This window comes from Anguilla anguilla, chromosome 17 (genome assembly GCF_013347855.1).
Source record: "Anguilla anguilla isolate fAngAng1 chromosome 17, fAngAng1.pri, whole genome shotgun sequence".
Classification (NCBI taxonomy): Eukaryota; Metazoa; Chordata; class Actinopteri; order Anguilliformes; family Anguillidae; genus Anguilla; species Anguilla anguilla.
The window spans coordinates 28,494,430-28,514,271 of record NC_049217.1 but is presented as its reverse complement, the minus strand read 5'-3'; the positions used below and the strand labels follow the sequence as shown (position 1 = coordinate 28,514,271).

The following is a 19,842-nucleotide window of genomic DNA, read 5'->3' as shown; positions in this document are numbered from 1 at the left end:
TATTCCCTGTTATTCCTCAGTGTTTTCCTTTGATTTTCCTCACATGACGTACAGCACATGCACACTAGGTTCCCAGTTCGCACAAGACATTACTGAAACTTTCTGCTACTCTGCCGTAAGGGTTTTGGCGAATAAAAACATTGGCAATATGTATTTGTTTTTGCAACCCCAAAAAAATCACATCTTTTGCGACATTTTCACAACATTCCATAACCTAAGAGCTGTATTGAAGTCCTTATATGGGCTGGCCTTTCCCCTTTTTTAACATGTGGGCTACGACGTAAATGGGATGGGTCTCAAGAGTTGCTGTACCTCTCTGGGTACCCTGGAAGCATACTATTCCCCATGTGCCATGCTGATGTATCTATATTTATCATATTTATCAATTGTTAGGAATTGATTGAAACTTCAGATGTCGTACCGTAGGGTTGTTTCATAATTTAGCAGAAATCTGTCAGCTGTGCCTTCTTCGCACCAGACGGGAACCATTGGCTGACGAAATGATCTGTGTTTTCACTGTAACTGATGAACGTTATTGTGGTGGCTGTCATACAGGTGCATGGCTCAGTTTGCCCTGTTTGAGTCCTGTTATGTTGCTGATGCTGGCATTTAATTATCAGAGGGCTCTGGAACTCTTCATTGTCAGAGATTATCACTCACTCACTCACTCACTCACACACCCATTCCTTCACAATTCACAATATATCATCAAAAATATTTCACATTCATTCCTCACTAGACATCTCTGAACATTAAAAACTATTCAACAATCAGCGAACCCTCATTGAGCTCCCCTCTGAGATTACTCATATAGGATGAAACTGGTGACACATTCAGCTGAGTCTGGAGACCGCCATTAGTTTCCCACAAAAACACCAGAAATCCCCATAACTATTCAATACTCACACAAGTCCTTTGAGGTATTTAGCAAATGAGCACTTGTCACCTCCAATGGAATTTAAATTTGCACAGCGTCACCATCTGTTTTTCATGATACATAATTTCAGAGCAAAGCTCTGTAAATTCGCTTTTTTTTTTTTTAACCCCTTTCTCATGTTCAGCCGGGAAATCATGTGTTGAGGGGCGGGGTCTTCAAAGTGCTAAAAATTCCAGCTTAAACCAGCCTGATTTGGTCAAGCTGATTTAAGCTGTGTGTTCCGACACTTGTAGCCGGGTTAACCAGCTGTTCACCAGCTGACCAGCCCATACAGTCAGCTAGTCCACCATTTGACCCCCAGCTTACTCTACCGGCCTAACCAGCTTTGAACAGCTTTCTCCAGGTATAGAGCAGCTTTGATCAGTCACAGACCAGCTATGATCAGCTAGAAGTGTCGGAAAGACTCATCTCGAACCATCTTTAACCAGCTTAGAATCCCAGCTGGTTTTAGCTGGAGTTTTCAGCAGGTGATGGGACGGTGGGGGTGGGGGTGGGGGTGGTCCCCGGGGAATTTTCCATAGGGTGTACCTCGATTCCTGATACATCACTGCTGCACACAGCCTCGCCCCCCCCCCCCCCCTCCCCCCTCAAACACCTGTCATTTCTGCCCAGTCATCACTGATCCTGGAGCCTGGTGTTTTCATGCAGTGGCTGAGCGATTATGGGATGGCAGCAGGAGGCTCTGGCGCATTAATGTGACTGCGTAATGTGAGATCACTCCGCCTCCGGGGTCAGCGGTAAACGCATCGCTCGTCTTGCGCACTGGCGCTTGCCTCCGAGACGGACGGTAGATTGTTCTGATGTGAACCGTTTCGCGTGTTTCTAATAAAAGAACGGGGTGTGATATGAACGTGTGTTTCCCTGGAAACCACTTAATGAAGTGGTCTGTGCAAACGCACGACAGCGTAGTTCCTTTCAGCAGTGAAATCGTTCTAATGGCTGTTATTTCCGTTGTCATTTCTCTGAACTAGTACATCTGTAATATGAAAAGTGATTGTAGACTAAAAAAGACAGAAGCTACACAATGCAATTTCAAATTATTTGAAAAAAAAGTGTGATCGTGTCGATATGTGTATTTATTATGTATGTACGTATGTATGAATGCATGCCTGCATGTATGTACTGTATGTATGTATGCATGTACGTACTGTACATATGTACTGTATGTGCATGACACAGGGATTTGGTGCTTGAATTAGAGTTGTGTGCAGTTCAGTTCTGCCAGACTGCAGCCCAGCCCTGTGGGACAGAAAGTGAATTCAGCCCTGTTACTCTTCTCAAACCCCTGTCTGTGTGTGCAGTGAATTCAGCCCTGTTACTCTTCTCAAACCCCTGTCTGTGTGCAGTGAATTCAGCCCTGTTACTCTGCTCAAACCCCTGTCTGTGTGTGCAGTGAATTCAGCCTGTTACTCTGCTTAAACCCGTCTGTGTGTGCAGTGAATTCAGCCCTGTTACTCTGCTCAAACCCCTGTCTGTGTGCAGTGAATTCAGCCCTGTTACTCTGCTCAAACCCCTGTCTGTGTGTGCAGTGAATTCAGCCTGTTACTCTGCATAAACCCCTGTCTGTGTGCAGTGCAGTCAGCCCTGTTACTCTGCTCAAACCCCTGTCTGTGTGTGCAGTGAATTCAGCCCTGTTACTCTGTTTAAACCCCTGTCTGTGTGTGCAGTGAATTCAGCCTGTTACTCTGCTTAAACCCCTGTCTGTGTGCAGTGAATTCAGCCCTGTTACTCTGCTCAAACCCCTGTCTGTGTGCAGTGCAGTCAGTCCGCTCACATGGTTCGCAAAGGCAGTCTAGTGAAAATGGGCGGATTGAAACAGGGTTGATTCGGTGGTTTCAAAGAGGCGCAGCTGCAAATTAGGCTAACGCTAACTGCTAACACCCAACGTGCGTCAGTTTTTCTTAGCGGAACAGAGCTTTGGGAATCGCTGTTCTGGCGCCTAACCGACCCCAAACCTAGGCTGGCAGTCTGTGCTCTGTCCATGCATTTGTCTTCCTTTGTCCCTTCCAGTGTCGTCCTTTCATTTAATAGCAGGATATGATTTTTATTTTTATTTTTTAATTGAACCAGATGGACACGTCTCTTAAATTTCATTGCCTGGGACTGCAAAAGTGTCAAAAGGTTGGATTAAATGTAACATGCCTCACAGTGACCCACAATGCATTGCGGTACACTGTCAAAAACAAAACTTAATTTCCAGACATGCTTATTATTGTCATAATTTATTCTTTGTTGGAAAACATACTTCAAAGAATGTCATCCTCCCTCAGTCTTTGAAGAACAAAGTGCAAAAAAATAAAAAGGAAAGCTTGAAATGAAACGGGAAGAGACTAGAAAATCTTCTGAATTATACAGCAGTAACAAACAGATCACCCTGTTGCAGTGCATTTTCTAAACAGGCTTGCTTCATCACTAGAAATTTCTTCCCGGCACCAACGGACTGAATTCTCAGTTGTGAGCTAACTTCAGCAGAATGAAACTCAGTGAAACCAGGAGGTGCCAGGCACAGAACCTCCCTTGCAGTGATAGTCCTTGCAGTAGGTTTAACAAAGGATTGCTCTGCCATGCAATGAAGGGGCCTTTCTGAAACCAGGCCACGTGTACACACACATGCACACAAGCACACGCACACTTTTTTATGATGGGACGTCCTCACTTGATTGCATTGGGGTAGATGTTCATCCATACATATCTTTTGAATGACACTGGTAGTCTTCAACCCCAAGGATGGTAAAAACAACACAGGTCTTTATAAAGAATTTTTAAAAATTACAAAATTCCCTCATGAGAAAGAGGCTATCCAGGGAGGGAAATGCCAGTTCAGTGTGCACTTTTGGGGTCTGGCCAACACATACAATCTACCATGAATCTACTTTTGTCAATAAATGGAGAATTGTAATGATCTACATCATATTTTATAGTTCACCACAGTCCACCTACCCACCAGAAAATAAAAAAATAGTGCAATTTACACTGTGGTTCCCTTCATATTGGCTCTACAGTATATCGTCAGCATCCAAAAAGCTCCACTGTTACCTGTTATTTTTGGGTCTGATGCATAAATAGACTGTTTTGATTATGCTTGGCACTGCCATGGTTCTGTGACTTGGTTTATTCAAAACCTAATGTCATTAAAATTCATCAAATGTAAAGTAGTAATCAGCCATCTCTCTTTTCCCAAAGGTTTGTCTTTTTGGAGATTATTATTATTATTATTATTATTATTATAATTTTTTGGAGATTCTAGGACGCTGACGGTATGCAATGCGTTTGTGTCACATGGTCTAACAGCTACGCGTACATTACACTAGGCATGGCTCAACCTAATACACCTGCATCTAGCTGCTTATCCTCCTCCCCTAATTATTGATCCCCCCCTCCCCCTCCTTCCACCCCCCTCCCCCCCCCCCCCTCCACAGGAACAGTGAGGTGACACAATAACATCTACAACAGCTCTTCTTTGATTTCACATCGTTTATAAAGCAAGAAAGTGTAAACGACCGCCATAGAAAATTCTCCACAAATCAGGAAAATGGGGCACGTCCGCATCGTAGGGTAGCAGAGCTTTTTCGGCTCATCGGGGTCCTGAAGTAGTAACCCCACACATCTCCTCCGTTCCGTCATGCTGAGCGATCAGAAGTGAGCGATCAGAAGTGAAATGTAGTTTGTTTGAAGGGTACAAAAAAAATCTCCAAAGGTCACGTTTTCCCCCCACTCTCTCTAGGCATTAGGGTTCCGGTATGTCCTCCCAGCCAATCACAGCCGAGGCTGTTCCGTCACACAGAGCAGGAATTTTAAGCGGGGCAAAGTTAATCCATTGAATGGAAAATCTCTGTGTGGGGGGAATAACCACGGTGGTGCTTGTTGCTTAGGTACAGTTGCCGTACATAAAAAAAAAAACAAAAAAAAAACATCAGGAACAATTACATTGTTCTTCATGATAAATTCTACAGTTTCTTCATGTTATATACAGCTTTTAAGGTAGTCGTTACATGTACAAATCCCCCCATGGCGTCCGTGAGTCTCCGTCAAACGGAGACGTATTCCTTGAAGGTGACGGTGAGGCAGTTCGTGGTGACGTCGGTGATGATGATGTTCCCCAGGAAGGGGCTGAAAGTGCAAAGTGGTTCCTCTCTCTGTGCTGGAGCCCCTCCCCCCGACCCTGACCCCGACCCCGACCCCGACCCCTCTCCCCGTGGGCCCGGGCTCTCTGGGACCGCGGTCGCTGTTGTGGGCGGAGTCACGGTCGTGGTTGCGGGCGGGGTGGCGGTCGCGGTCGCGGTCGCATTGGCCTTAGGCTTCGCACAGCTCAGGTCAATAGGCTCGTCGGGGTCGGAGTCCAGACCCAGGCTGTTGCCGAGGTGGCTGCCGTGGCCGAGCAACTGGAGGTCCATGGGTTTGTCCTGGGGCAGTGAGCGCATGGGGCAGGGGGCTAAGAAACCCCTCGGGGCGGGGAACCTTTTGCGCCCCGCCCAGCCCCCTTCCTCCTCCTCCTCCTCCTCATCTGGCGCCGCCGGCGAGCCGCGCTTGCGGGAGTGGGCGTGGCCGTGGGCGGGGCCGTGGGCGGGGCCGAAGGCGGGGTGGGGCGTCCTCTGGTCCAGCCGGGACAGGGCGAGGCCGTCGAAGCGCCAGGGGGCCAGGTCGGGCCGGGTGGTGAGCGGGAGGGGGCGGTCCTGCGGCGGCTGGGCCAGGCTCATGGCCTCCTCCGTCTTGTTCTGCTCCGGAACGCTGGGCTCCTCCTTCGGCGACCTCCCCAGCTCCATGGGGGGCTGCCCGCGGGGCTGCCCCGATTCGGGGGCTCCCGACACCCCCTCGCCGTCCCCTTCCCTGGCACAGGGCTTCTGGGCGTGGGCTTCTGTAGTCCTTTCCGGAGAGTTCCGCAGCCCCGCCCCCGCCGGCTCCGCCTTCTTGGCCTTGGCGGCCGGGGCTCCGCCCTCCATGTACTTGCTCATGACGATGACGATGCGTCCGTTCTTGTTCTTGTTCTTGATGATCTTCATCTTGCCGCTGAGGCTGCTGGGAAGGGCCGCCGTCTGCGGGGCCGCTGTGCCGGAGCTGAGCGCTGGCTCCGCCCCCTCGGGGCGGGGCAGCTGCTTCTCGGACCCCAGGGCGGAGGGGACGTCCCTCGCTTTGCCCGGGCTCCCCGTCTCCGCAGGGGGCGGAGCCGGGCCGTGACGGGCAGGCTCGTGACCTCTGACCTCCCTGGCTCGGTGATACTGCACGTCGTACATCTTGGGGTCGGGCTGGTAGTGGTGGTGCTTCTTGCTGTTCAGCTGGTAGAAGTACCTCTTCTTGCCGCCGGCCAGCAGGTCGGCCGGGCTCTCTCCGCCCCTGGGCTGGTACTGGTGGTGCTTCTTGCTGTTGAGCTGGTAGTGCTGCGGCTGGCATCGGTGCACCACCACCGGGTCCAGTCTGGGCGGGCCGTCCTCATCTGGGGGAGCCTCCGGAAAGCCAGAGAGGGCACTGGATCTCCGCGCAAAAGAGGGAACCTGGAACACATTACAGCATATTAGGGTATATTGCAGCATATTACAATATATTACAGCATATTACAGTATATTACAGAATATCACAGTTTTACATGACATTACAGCATATTGCAGTATATTAGAGTATATAACAGTATATTACAGCATATTACAGTATTTCAGTGCATTACTGTATATTACAGCATATTACAGTAGCCTATTACAGTGCATTACAGTATATTACATCGTATTATTCAGTAGACGCTCTCATCCAGAGCAACTTGCATGAGTGGCGTCCAGCTGATTGAATATGAGCAGCAGTTCCGCGCGGGGTTCACGTAAGTGCAGTGCGGGTACGCAGGCACGACTAAAACGCCCGACCGTTTACTCGCGTCTATTTTTAGGCGCGCTTTTCTTAGCGACGGTAAATTTTGCCGCCCTTTTAATCGTTTTGCCGTGCGCACCTGCTAGGGAGTGACACTTACGTCAGCCGCTGAGTTGGCAGACGGTACTGACAACACCCCCGAACCGGTCTGCGGTCTGTATGTGAGCGTCAGTGGGTGTCGATAAACTGTGGCTACCCTAGAGACGCAAGAGAACATTTGAATACCTGCGGATACACCTGACAATTAACTATGACGACAGCAAAGAAACGAAACTGCCTGGTGCAGACAGTTTTATTATGCTGATTTGTTGTCCCACAATTGAAAGAGTTGCTTAGCAAACCCGTCCCAGCAGTGGAATGTGCTGTGCTTGCAGATTTAATAGGAAATAAACCAGGAAAAAATTTTTTTTTTTTTTTTTTAAACACGGCAAAAACACCTGCCCCTGGCCCGCCCGTGGTAGAGTGGCGTCAGCTGAGGTTGGTCCGGTTCGGTTCGGTTCGGTTCGGTTCGGTTCGATGCGCCGTCGAAACGCACCTGAAGATTCATTTCTGCTCGGAGATTCTCTGCATTTAAATGCTTCTGGGGGCGGAGCTTACCTGGACTAACGGCTGTTTGGGCTTGGGTCCCCGTTTGCGATACCCCATCAGCTGCTCCTGTCTCTCCCTGAGGAGTCAACAGAACCACAAAAAAAGTTAATACATTTAAGCAAAAGGTAATACAGGGTATGTATGGTGTCCAATTTCAGTCATTTCAGAACATTATGTGTCCACTTCTTCATGCATTCGTTAATACAGTTAGCACTCACACATTGGTTAATAGTCAACACTCAATTAATGTATATCGAATACAATTTAAAGTCCATTTTAATTTCACATTTGAATCCTATTTGACTTTATCTGATGGGTTTTACAACATCCGCACTGTACGTAAGCGTTGTCTGATTAACACATTTTTATTTGAAATTCCTTCCTGCGGATTTTACATTATAGGTTCTTAGCAGACGCTCTTATCCAGAGCGACTTACAACAAGTGCATTACAAAACTCAGAGACAAGTGCTTTACAACATTCCTGCAAGAGAGCTACAATAGGTATAACTTTGCTTAGGTATAAGTGTGAATTGTACACCCTATTTTTTTTTTTTTTTTTTTAGAAAAAAAATGTTAGAGGGTAGTGGGGGGTAATGAGGTGAGATGTAGCTTGAAGAGGTGAGTCTTCAGTCTACGTTTGAAGACGGCCAGGGTCTCTGCTGTTCTGACTTGCACAGGAAGGTCATTCCACCACCGTGGGGCTAGAACAGACAGGAGGCGTGACCGGGTGCTGGTGCGAGCCGGGGCAGGGACCAGGCGACATGTGGCAGCAGAACGGAGAGGTCTAGCTGGGGTGTAGGGTCTGATGAGTTGACGTAGATAGGGAGGGGCTGACCCCCTGGCTGCTTTGAAGGCAAGCACTAATGTTTTAAATTTGATGCGAGCCATCACGGGGAGCCAGTGGAGGGTGGTGAGCAGGGGGGTAACGTGGGAATGTCTGGGGAGGTTGAAGACCAGACGCGCTGCTGCGTTCTGGATGAGTTGCAGGGGTCTGATAGATGATGCTGGGAGGCCAGCAAGCAGGGAGTTACAGTAGTCCAGGCGGGACAGGACCACTGCCTGGACGAGGAGTTGGGTCGAGTAAGTTGTGAGAAACCGATTTTAAATCGGGCTGTGAGCTTTGCTATCGTGGGAAGTCTAAGCTCTGAATGCTCGCGAGTAAAATAAATCAACAGACGTTCTAAAAACAGCATCGCCTTCTGTAGGTATTGAACACGGAACGTTTGAGTGTTCCTTCGCGTGTTAATGAACCAGTCTGACACGTCTGTGTTTTAAGTGTGGTAATTAGGACCAGAAATTACAGGGAATCAGTCGATTCAGTGACTTTCAGCGCAAGCGCGAAGTGCAAATATGAAGTTAATTCACACATTGCGATTGCACCGTGTCCAGGAAATGCTCGATGAACCTTTTTTTTTTTTCGAAAGCACTATTTACACTGTTCTGACAATTACCATTGTTTTTTTTTGTTATTTTAATAAGCAATCGCGGAATAATGAGCAATTACATTACATTACATTACAGGCATTTGGCAGACGCTCTTATCCAGAGCGACGTACAACAAAGTGTATAACCATAACCAGGAACAAGTATGACGAAACCCCTAGAGAGAAGTACCGGTCCAAGTACAGGGAACAACCGCATAGTTCAACCTGGACCCTGGTGGTTAAACTGATTAACACTAACAACGAGAACGGTAACAACGCAATCTATGGAAAAATAAAAATAAATAAAAATACAAGTAGTCGTTAAGACTGGCGCATCAACTAAGTCACCTATTAAACAGCTGCCTAGTTACAACCCTAAGTTTAGTCATTTACAGGGGGGGAAGGGATGGGGGGCAATCACCTTCACATTCAGACTGACACTTCCAAAGACACAGCTGATACAGTGTATCACTTCCACAACGCGCCTCACTCACTACGGCTGTCTGAGGCCTATACCCACAGCTCCCATCTCCCCTTTAATGAACTCACTCCACACGCCCACCTACAGTACACGGGATTCAATTAACGCAGGCGGATTCCATTCCATCAAACCCCCCCCCCCCCCCGTCTTCCCCCTCCCCCAACCTACTACCTCCCCCCCCCACCCCCCCCCCAATCCTCTTGCTTTTGGTCAAATCCTAATTAGAGTTTTTTTTTTTTTTTTTTTTTTTTTTTTTACACAGCTCCGTATTTAAAGCCAATCAGGCTCCCAGGAGAGCCAAGCCGTCAGCTTAAAAAAAAAAAAAAGAGAAAATAATCCCCCACATGGGAATAGATGGCCGCAGAATAGAAATTGCATTTGGGGGGGGGGGGCGGTGGGGGGTTACCGCGAATGGCAAAGCCCTCCACAGAGGCTATCTCCGGGCCCGGGGTGGGTGGCGGCGGCGGGAGGGGGACTCGCTGGCGACACGTGGTGAAGTCAAGCGTTCTGCTTCGGGAAGGCGAGTTCAGACCGGGGGTGGGGGGGGGGAGGGGCAGGACGCTCCCCTCTTCAGCAGGATTGGGTAATTACGTCCTCCCGCATCACGGCCTTTTACCCCCCCCCCCCCATCCCCCACTCAGGGAGGGGGACTCAATTATCTGGGAGATGGAATGTCTCCACCTTTTAATGAAGCGCCAGGAGGACTTTCAGCCGGGAGCGTCAGAAACAGGCGCACGTTCTGACGCTGCCTGCAGGACCGGCACCACCCCCCCGACGCTGCCTGCAGGACCGGTGCCCCTCCCTCCCCCTCCCCACTGTGTCGGATTAGGGAACGCTGAGCCGGGGAGTCCATGCCCTTTTACCTGTGCAGGCACGGCCTTCGCAGACGTCAGGGCATGCGAGTGAATAACCAACGCCAGCGCTGACGGTGTCGCGGAACGTTGCAACGGGAGGGGCTGCGGCCGGTCGTCATGGTTACCACGATGCAAACGCCACCTCATCGTTCCAGTTTGCCTTCTCTTTGCGTTTCAACATTTGGGAAACCGCCAGGTCATTTTTTAACGGTTCGGAAAACGTGGCATCTCAATGGGCCCTAGTCACGATACGTGCGTACGATCACATTTGATCGTAAACTGCGCGTAAGAACGTTTCCACGAACATTTCGACATTTGTCAATTTTTTCTTATCTGTACTTATCCATGACTGTTTCCTTATGCTAATCGCATGAACCGGATTGTGCATGAAATTTACAAACATCACAGTGGAGGTACAATTTGGCTCTTCTAACAGCCAATTTCCCAAATGTACCCTGAATGTACAATAATGGTCTACTCGGGTACCAATAAGTACCTTCTAGAAGCAAAAAACTGAATACAACTGAATTGTGTATCGCTGGCTAGGGATATAGACTCATTTACCCAGAAGGCCCCACCCCAGTGACCAGCGTCTGCACCTTCTCAGGCCCTTTTCTGCAGATTTTTTCTGGGAGTGTGTGCGGATTGGGGTTTGCTGTAGTGCCGCAGTGCTGGAGCGTGTCTGCACGCCGCTACTGTGCTAAAGCCAGTTCCGAGGAACAGGACTGTCATCCGCTGACTTCCGACTGCAGCAGCGGCTTGTGGCACTGAAACGGGGCGGCAGTGTAGCACAGTGGGTAAGGAGTAAGGGGGCGGCAGTGTAGCACAGTTGGTAAGGAACTGGGCTTGTAACCGAAAGGTCGCAGGTTCGATTCCCGAGTAGGACACTGCCGTTGTACCCTTGAGCAAGGTACTTAACCGAAATTGCTTCAGTATATATCCAGCTGTATAAATGGATACAATGTAAAATGCTATGTAAAAGTTGTGTAAGTCGTTCTGGATAAGAGCATCTGCTAAATGCCTGTAATGTAATGTAATGAAACATACAGAAGCAGCGTGCAAATTCCTAAACGCAAACTATTTGCAAATTATCATTTTGGCATGCGCTGTCATATTGGCTCACCATAAAACAAATTTCTTACCGGTTTGTGTATTTGTTTCGTCTTACGCAACACGCTTTGAAATTCTGAAGGCGTGCCCTGCAGTACACACCCATCTGGCCCCCGAAAGTGTTTTCAAAACCAAATAATGAAAGGGCAGCACTTTCAGACGGCCTGCATTACGACTGCCTTAGACCGCAGAGGCACGGGGTGGCAGCTGGTTTGTTTCCGTTTTATGATTCACCTCGATGACATGCAAACGCAAAGGGGAGGAGCCGAACCCCGTGGCTGTGTGCTGGTAGTCACGGTAACAAAACCCGAACGCCTGAGCGACGCGTGAACCTGGAAAACACTGTCGCGCGATTGTCCTATCGCTATGGAAATATTGACGGACGCTTATGAAAATCGCCCCTCCCTCGCACAGGCTCTTAGCTGCGCCGTGCTGATGAGCCAATCCGTAGGGGCTGAGTGTCATTTAAAAAAAAAAAAAAAAAAGGCAGTTACATTACGACAATGTCAGGGGTCCCAAATAGAAAATTTCTGCAGCATATAAATAGCCAGTAAATGAGCAAAAAAGCGATTGTTCTCACAGGAAGTAATGGAAACAAAATGGCCATGAATATTTATCGGAGCACACTTTGGTGACGCTGATAGCTCCCGTCTAGGAAACCTGCTTCGCTATCTACCCTCGAGTGTCAACAAATTGGCAAGTCGGTAAATATTTACAGATTTCTGAAGACTGGTCAAACTTGTCAATCACATCTTTAATGTTGAACTATGCGGTTGTTCCCTGTACTTGGACCGGTACTTCTCTCTAGGGTTTTCGTCATACTTGTTCCTGGTTATGGTTATACACTTTGTTGTACGTCGCTCTGGATAAGAGCGTCTGCCAAATGCCTGTAATGTAATGTAATGTAATGTAATAGAGTGAGATTACAAATGCCAGAAGATACTCAGACGCACAACGTTAGCTTTTTCCTCCATAGAGTGTGTTTCACCTCTGTAATCTCCACATCATTGTCAAATTGGTTGTCCGCAACGTTGTCCTTATAAATACAGAGGCGAAAATGGGATTCAGAGGTCCATGGATCCGTTTTTATGTGGCGTGCAGTTCAGATGTTGGTTGGCAGGGGGCGCTGTACCAGAATGTTACCTCCACTGAAACTAATGGCTTCCATCGCTCTTGCACAACTGTGTAGTGTTGAACGGTATGTTAATTATGTCCTGGACGGACTCTTCTGTAGGACTATCTGGACATTACTGAGCAGATCTCTCTCCCCACAGACCACAGACAGACATTACAATCTGTAACCGGCCTTGAAACTAAACAAATGAAACATAAAGCCATCCAGTTACACTTTTGTCCCTGTCAAATTGTTCAGGTTAATTGGGACATTGGGACACTTCAGCTCTCCGATGGTCCATCCAACTGAGGCCCATCTCTCAGTGAAGTGATGTGCCCTGCTAGCACAGTTTAAACCTGGATGATCCTATTGGCTGTGGACCCAACGGACATCACTGGTCATTGGCCAGCAGTATTGCCCGGAGAGGGAGGGCCTTAATCAGTGGAGCCTCTGGGTCTCATCCTGCACCAGCGAATCCTCGGGTTTGTTGCCCCGCGATCTCTACCAGGGCCCAGCGAATGACCCGCAAAGCGAAAAGAACCCGTTCAGAGGTCGTGTGCACCTTCCCCCGACTGAGTTGGGAGGGCAGCGCAGTCATTGGACGGCTCCGCTATGACTGTGACTTGTCATTCCCCGATTGGACGGCGAAAAATAGGAAGCAAATGGGACGCTTTCTAAGTCAGCCGGGTTCGACGGAACACGCCCGCGTCATCAAGCGCGAGGAATGAAAATTCAAATGAACGCAACGTTAGCGGAGCACGTTAGCTGTCACCGGAAATATTTCGCTTCTGCTCACTCCTTGTCCAATGGAAACAACGGCACATTTGCTTACTTGGACCCCCTTAAAGGGTTTTAAGTAAGACTGGGATGATTTCTGTACCCAAATACAAAGTAAAATTTACTGGTGGCAAGAATACTGGTGTCGTAGGTCATCTCCATGTCACAGTGGCAAAGCGTTTGATAGTATTGCAGTTTGTACATTAGTGTCAATACCGGTGGTTGATTTCTGCAATTGATTTCCAATGCAAAAATAGATACAAATATTCATGGCTGCCCAACTTGTTTTATCCAGCTGGGTAGTTAGTTAAATAACTGGAGTATCCAGTCAAACATCAGCATTCACTGAAGAAGATTAGCATGTACTGTAACCAAAAACTGAATCCAACTTTCAAGTGGAAAATTTTGCTTTAGACCAATTTATTTGCATGTGACATCTGTTCTTTGATGCCGGTGTACATATGGACATGTCATTTTTGACTAGTTCTATGGATCACAGCCCTAGCTGTTCAGATTTTTCCCACAAAACGCCACAATTTTGTGTGACACGGGGCACTTGATTCATTACGATTTTTTGTTCCATTTTGGAACACTGATATTCCCTTTACTGACACAAATCACCATCGTATGCCTAACGCAAGAGTAACGTACACCCGAACTTAAAAGAAAACTCCAGTGTTAAGTTTGTTATGTGTATTATAACATGGTGATGAAGTAAGCTTTTGTTGTCTGAAAGATAAAGGTGAATGTAGTGGAATAGCTAGTGTATCTCCCCCTCTTTGATTTGTGGAGCACTCACTTTTAAATATGTGCATGGTATTGTTTGGCCTGCAGACTCAAACATTTTTCCCCAAATTGTTCCGACATCCTTAGACAGGAGAGCCGTGCAATCTTGAAAACACTGTCAAATGAATAGCATGTTTTTAATGCAGCACACAGGCCTGCAGATGTGTGCTACCGTGTGCTACCGTGCAGTCACTTGTTTACACTACTGGTGCATCTCGCCGGCATGAAGTCCACACAAGGCCGCTGAGAGGAGCAGCAGCGCGAGCCTGGCAGCCCCGCCTCCCTTGGCATGCCCATATAAGGCAAGCCTCACGTCGAGGCTGTCTTTCTCACCTGTTTTGGAAAGCAATCAGCAGTCGCGGGTCAAGGATGTTTTCTTCTGGTTCCCACGTGTTGTATCTACCGAGGGAGAGGAGGGCATTTAGAGAGAGAGAGAAAAAAGCACGCTTTTCAATTTAGAATCTTTCTTCTTAATTTGTTGTTGTACTATGCGTATAAGAATGATTTGTCGTACACATACTAATATATAACGTGAACTTTGGTCGCTTCTGGCGGTATGATACTACCAGTTTTGTCAACAATTATGCAAAGACGGAACCTTTTCAGGGAATGTCCTCAAATATATTGTGGGATCTGCAATATTATTGTCGGATAAATACTCTCTGCATGCGATAGCGAGGCCGTTTTACACGTTTTAACAGTTTTTCCTGGAGTGTTTTCCTTATTTCCAGTACTTAGTATCAGAAAATGTTTTAGCCTACGCTTTTCAATGATGCTCTATATAGCCTAATGCACCCTCCTTTCAACGGCCAATAGGCTACACAGAAATATGCTACGCATTCCATATTAAAATAACCTTTCAGAGCACTAAAAAATGAGTTTTTAATATTCCTATCATCTTCAATTTAATATAATGTATGGGTGGCATTTATACCCCTCCTCCCAACCGCCCCCATCCCTTTTACGTATAGGAACGGGCAGACCAGAAAACATAATTAAAACGGGATTAGATCGCCATGTATTATCCTTTTACTCGCATAAATTAGTGATGGCATCCGCCGCCACCGCGAACCGTCTCTCTCTCTCGCGCGCGCACGCACATTTCAGATTTTACAAAACCACAAACTGGCAGCAGAACTCCGAGTGCGGGTGTAGTCGCTAAACGCACATTTTTTTGCACGATGCGTTAAAAGAGCAAAACAACTAAACGCAGACTTACTTGGGAGACCATCCTGTCCACTTCACCAGGTATTCTATCCTACCCTGTGGAGAAAAGATGGAAAGCAGGGGTTTAACGAGACGTTCGGCATTACGGAACGAGTCGTTTCCCCATAACATTAGCCCTAGTAGTCAGCCGTAACCACCGATAATCTTGACGGGAATTTGTCCGTGCGGACGGGTTATAGCCTACCTTTCGAATGCGTTTCTTTTCAATGCTCTCCACCGCAAATACGTGTTCTCCTGCGGCAGGTAGCTCCATTCTCGCTCGGATAAGGCTGAATCCGAACGAGCGGTTGTAAATGGGGTTGAAAATCCACGGATTCGAAGCTATTGCTCGATGCGTTATTCAGCTGCCAGTTCGTCTCGTTTGAAGCAAAAATATGTTCCCTCCCTCCGCTCTCTCTCTCTCTCCCTCCCCTTTCTCTCTCTCCCTCCTTTCCCTCTTTCTGTCCTCCCAGTTCACTCTCGCAAGCTTTACTGTTCGTTGGCAATACGCAGCGAGATGTGCACGCCGGAGACGCTGCAATAGACGGTTCATGCAATAGCCTGGGCCGTGACGTCAGAGACTAGAGGGGGAGGTTAAGGGTTGTTAGACGGCTTTATTTCTGGACATAGCGCGAAATTGAACGCCAAGAGGGACTTTTGTAAACTGCAGTAAAACATTTTTTTCCCCAAATGTGCATGCCATATAACAGTCTTTTCATGGACAATATTCCGTTCTTAAATGTACCAGTGCATCCCCATTAAAATATAGATGGCGACCAAAAAGGGATTACTGTGAGGGGTATCTCGAGAGAGAAAGGGGGAGAGGATAATTTTCTATTTAAAGCCATTTATTTTTTGGTGATTTTAATATCACAAAACACAATTTTAAACATAAAATTCTGAGATCATTTAAAATCGCTTTATTGATGCATTACATTCAAAGTCAGAATTTGGAAATGTGTTCCAGTTGTTCTTCATATCTGCATTGTTATTAATTTAATTTCCACAGTGAAATTAGATGAGACAAAAGTCAATCTCAAAAGAAATTGTGCCTTGGTTAAAAATAGCTGAACACAGACCCAGTTTTCTGTTACATTGCATGTACATTGCATTGTAGGCTATGTGGATTTCCCCCGTTAGAACTAAAGAGCGGGTTCCATTTCAGATGGAGGCGAGCAACTCAGGTTTTATTTTTAAAGATTGACATTATGCATTATATAAGACTTAACGGGCGCGATTGTGCACCGACTGCGCCATTTTCACATGAAAAATATGTGATATTTTGTGGTTTGTTAACACATTTGGGCAGGTATACGGAGCGTCCTTAGCGATATTCAAAGCAAACCGAGTTGCCTAGAAAATGCAGCTTTTACGCAGATGTAAACTTATTTAAGACTCCATCGTGAACATTTAATTCAGTGTAATTTAGCCTTTGTTTCCATTTTAGTTCAGTGGCAATAATAAAATACAGTAAAAAAAGAAACACGAAGGGCACAAATGGGAACATGGATAATTAAGTGCCTCCATTCCAGTCGAATTTTATCATAATGTTCAACTCTCACAATGACACAGAGACGGTTTAGCTATAACAGGCTACTGTAACTACTGAAACCCCCCAGCCGCCTCGACATTGTGGTCATCGAGTTCATATTAATAACTTATTTAATCACCACGCCACTGTTCCTTATCCCGATGCCCGCGGCTGGGTTCCGTTCACCATATTTGGCGCGTTGCTGAGTTGTCGTCTTATTCAATTTATTACACCGATCACAGTGAGCTTTATTTTACGACTAACATCACTGTCTCCCAAATGGATTGAAACCGGGAAGTGGGTTATTGGTTTATTTCGGCTACCACGGTAATCGAGCGTGGAGGGGAAACTGGACTGCGGCATATTCTCCATCGTTTCATCCACTCAATATTGAACAGAGTCCTGTGATGAAGCGATTTTTTTGTGCCTGGCGCTTTTGCCAACTCCCGTGTGATCTGGAGAAAATAAATGTGCATCGCGTGATATCCCTCGTTGCAAAAAGATATGTAGGTCACAGTCACACATCGATCTGTAAACATGGCATTTCCTCAGCGGCGAACGCCGTCAGAACTGTGACCCTATACCAGCCAGTTTGTTTTTAAGAGAGGCGTGTTTCCCTGGTTTCATGGTGGCAGCAAACGAAAGGTATATAGGCTACTTAACTTACAAACGTGAGCCCAGCGGGTTACTGTTTTTTATATATATTTTTTTAATCTGTTACGGCTCTATCGATTTACAGCTAGAGAAGCATTTCGTTTTGAACCCCTTCCTCCATGTTGTCTGCCTGCCCTGATCGGGCGCGTTTATGCATACGATACACATAATGAGAAATTAAGGATTCCAATCAAGGAGCCTTTAAAATGAACCACCACAAGGGTTAAAGTCAACTCTGCATACAGGCGGCGACAACAGTCAGCTTATTGCGCGCGTGCACGACACAGCGCTGCCTTTCCATATATGGTAATGGTCTGAAACGGGGGAGCGAAATATCAAGTGGGCTTTATTAGCGGCTGATTTGCATCGATTTAATAGGCTACATAATCAGTATGTCCTGACACAGCAGGAAATTGGCAGATTTGAATGTTTATTTCTCATGCTCGACGTGCCAAGGGAAAATACGACCAAGTGCCACAACAGGGCATTTAATAGAAGGTTGTTTGCGAAGGTGGCCGTGTATTTAATCATTCTCTTCAACATCAAGTCTCACAAAAAAGTGTTTATAAATAGCTGATAAAAGGCGGATTATCCATTTTGCTGCTTATTTTCAGCGTGCGATTGTTTTGTCATACTGTGCGATGGTATCGGGAGTAAATTGCATTTAGTGCAATTGTGAGCCATTTTTACTATGCCCTTGGTTCGCGCTTGAGCTGAACTGCGCGAACTTGAAAAAGCATTCAGATAAGGTTCCGTGGAATGCAGAGCACGTGCGTCTTTTATCACGCCCTGCACCGAAACGGGCGAACTTTTCATTTGCAGCTCGCGCGATAAAGCGTCAATATAGATCTACGAACCATGAATCTAGTAACAGCCATAAATGGCCGCCTTCTAATGCACTAGAATAAAAATATGGCATTTATTTATAGTCACAGGTGTAGGAGACCAATAAATAATGTTCCTTTCCGTTTGAAATTATGTAGGCTTTTTTTTATTAAAGGTGGGAGTGAAACGGTAATCCTGACTATCAACAATTCCCCAGAGACGAATAGCAAAATTAACGTGATTAACCTCGTGGAGTCGCCTCACACTGTTGTCCTACATCAAATATTAGTGTACAGATAAAATTATTCTACTCGTAATGATAGGTTTTATTCACCCACAGATCTAGTCGTTGCTTTTCGTTTTTTAACGTTTTCTATTTGCAATTGCCTTCACGCCCTGGGCCACGGGTAGCCTGACGAAGGGTCAGTGTGCGTCCTTTTACCCGAAGCGTTTGGTTTTCCTTGTCGGATTAAGGCCGATTCACATTTCTGTGACACATTTTGGGTTCGCATTTTGTCAGGTCACTCCCATCTTTCGACATCCACATAAAGACTGCATTTCGCATGGCTATTACGACTGCGTCACCGCGAAACTTAAATTAAAAAAAATTAAATTAAATAAAATAATAATAATAATAATAAATTTAAAAAGAGAATAAAAGTTCATAGCAAGATTATTTCAGCGGCACGTGAGTTTAAATAATGAGATGATAAAGCGGGGACAAACTGCATTATTGATATTATTGCGTGGCTAATCTTTGTCATCTGTGTCAGAACTTAATCAAATTAACCACAGCTGCCCCATACTGGAATTTCCCGTTATTTACAAACACCTTCATCCATCTTTATCAGTGGAATGAGAAGAAATGCACAGCCCCGTCTCTGTTTCGGAAACATTTGCGCAACGTGGCTATTTAATCTGAGTCACATTGATTAAATAGCGCTCAAGGTAAATAAGGGTGCAATCCACTCATATTTGACGCTTAACCCGTATGGTTCATGGTCGATCTCTTTGCTCAAAGGTAGCTGTAATGACGAGTTGCAATGTCGATTTTAAGAATGCTTGCGGCTTAAAATGAATCGCAGTACCATATTCATATAAGATTAATAATTTAGTTTAAAAATGCAAAGGAGAGTGTTTTTACGCGGGACATAGCGCTCACTTTGTACTTGTTTGCGTAAGGAATTGGACATTCAGCCATGCAGTTTGTAGATTCGATTCTGTAGGGAGACACTGGCGTACCGTTCGCTGAGTGGTGCACGGGTAGCGTGGAAGATGTTAAGGACAGTCCAGGGTAGAATGAACGACGGAGAACAGTTTCATTTAACAATTTAATTAATATATTTAAAACAGACCTTGAAAGGGGATATTATGTGGTGTTTGCAATGTGCCCCCGACGAAACAGTGGTCCTTATACAAATTTTTTGACATTCTGCAGAAAGCTGGCATTTTGCATCAAGGTTAAATCAGAACTGTAAGATCTAGGCTACCAGAGTTAAATTCTCAGGGTAAACCTGCCCTCTAATTCTGGAGGGAAAAAAAACTTCGATGCTTGCACCTCCTGCTGTTACCACAAGCAGATCATACATCAATGAATAAATAATCCGTTAAAACGTTATCAGTATGTCAGCTAAGAACAATAAATGTATATTATGGTGGTAAAAAATGGTGGTGTTTGCAATTGAATAATTGTACTCATAT

General features: G+C 46.3%; 1 protein-coding gene across 1 annotated transcript; it reads right to left on the bottom strand.

Annotated features, from left to right (window-relative positions):
- Nucleotides 1-4,396: 4,396 nt before the first annotated feature.
- Nucleotides 4,397-15,669, bottom strand: LOC118216551 (E3 SUMO-protein ligase CBX4-like). The gene is made up of 5 exons (XM_035397826.1): nt 15,337-15,669; nt 15,145-15,188; nt 14,259-14,324; nt 7,388-7,454; nt 4,397-6,426 (listed from the first exon to the last, which is right to left on the bottom strand). Exons 1-5 carry the CDS (start codon nt 15,403-15,405, stop codon nt 4,966-4,968), a joined length of 1,707 nt encoding a protein of 568 aa, XP_035253717.1. The 5' UTR covers nt 15,406-15,669; the 3' UTR covers nt 4,397-4,965.
- Between the last annotated feature and the right edge of the window lie 4,173 nt (nt 15,670-19,842).

Bases quoted from the DNA above. Each gene is read 5' to 3' on its own strand.
- LOC118216551 (XM_035397826.1), bottom strand. From the start codon at position 15,405: ATGGAGCTACCTGCCGCAGGAGAACACGTATTTGCGGTGGAGAGCATT. The intron at 7,455-14,258 runs GTGAGAAAGACA...TTGACTCCTCAG, and splicing joins CTGATTGCTTTCCAAAACAG to GGAGAGACAGGAGCAGCTGA. The intron at 6,427-7,387 runs GTAAGCTCCGCC...AATGTGTTCCAG, and splicing joins CCAAACAGCCGTTAGTCCAG to GTTCCCTCTTTTGCGCGGAG.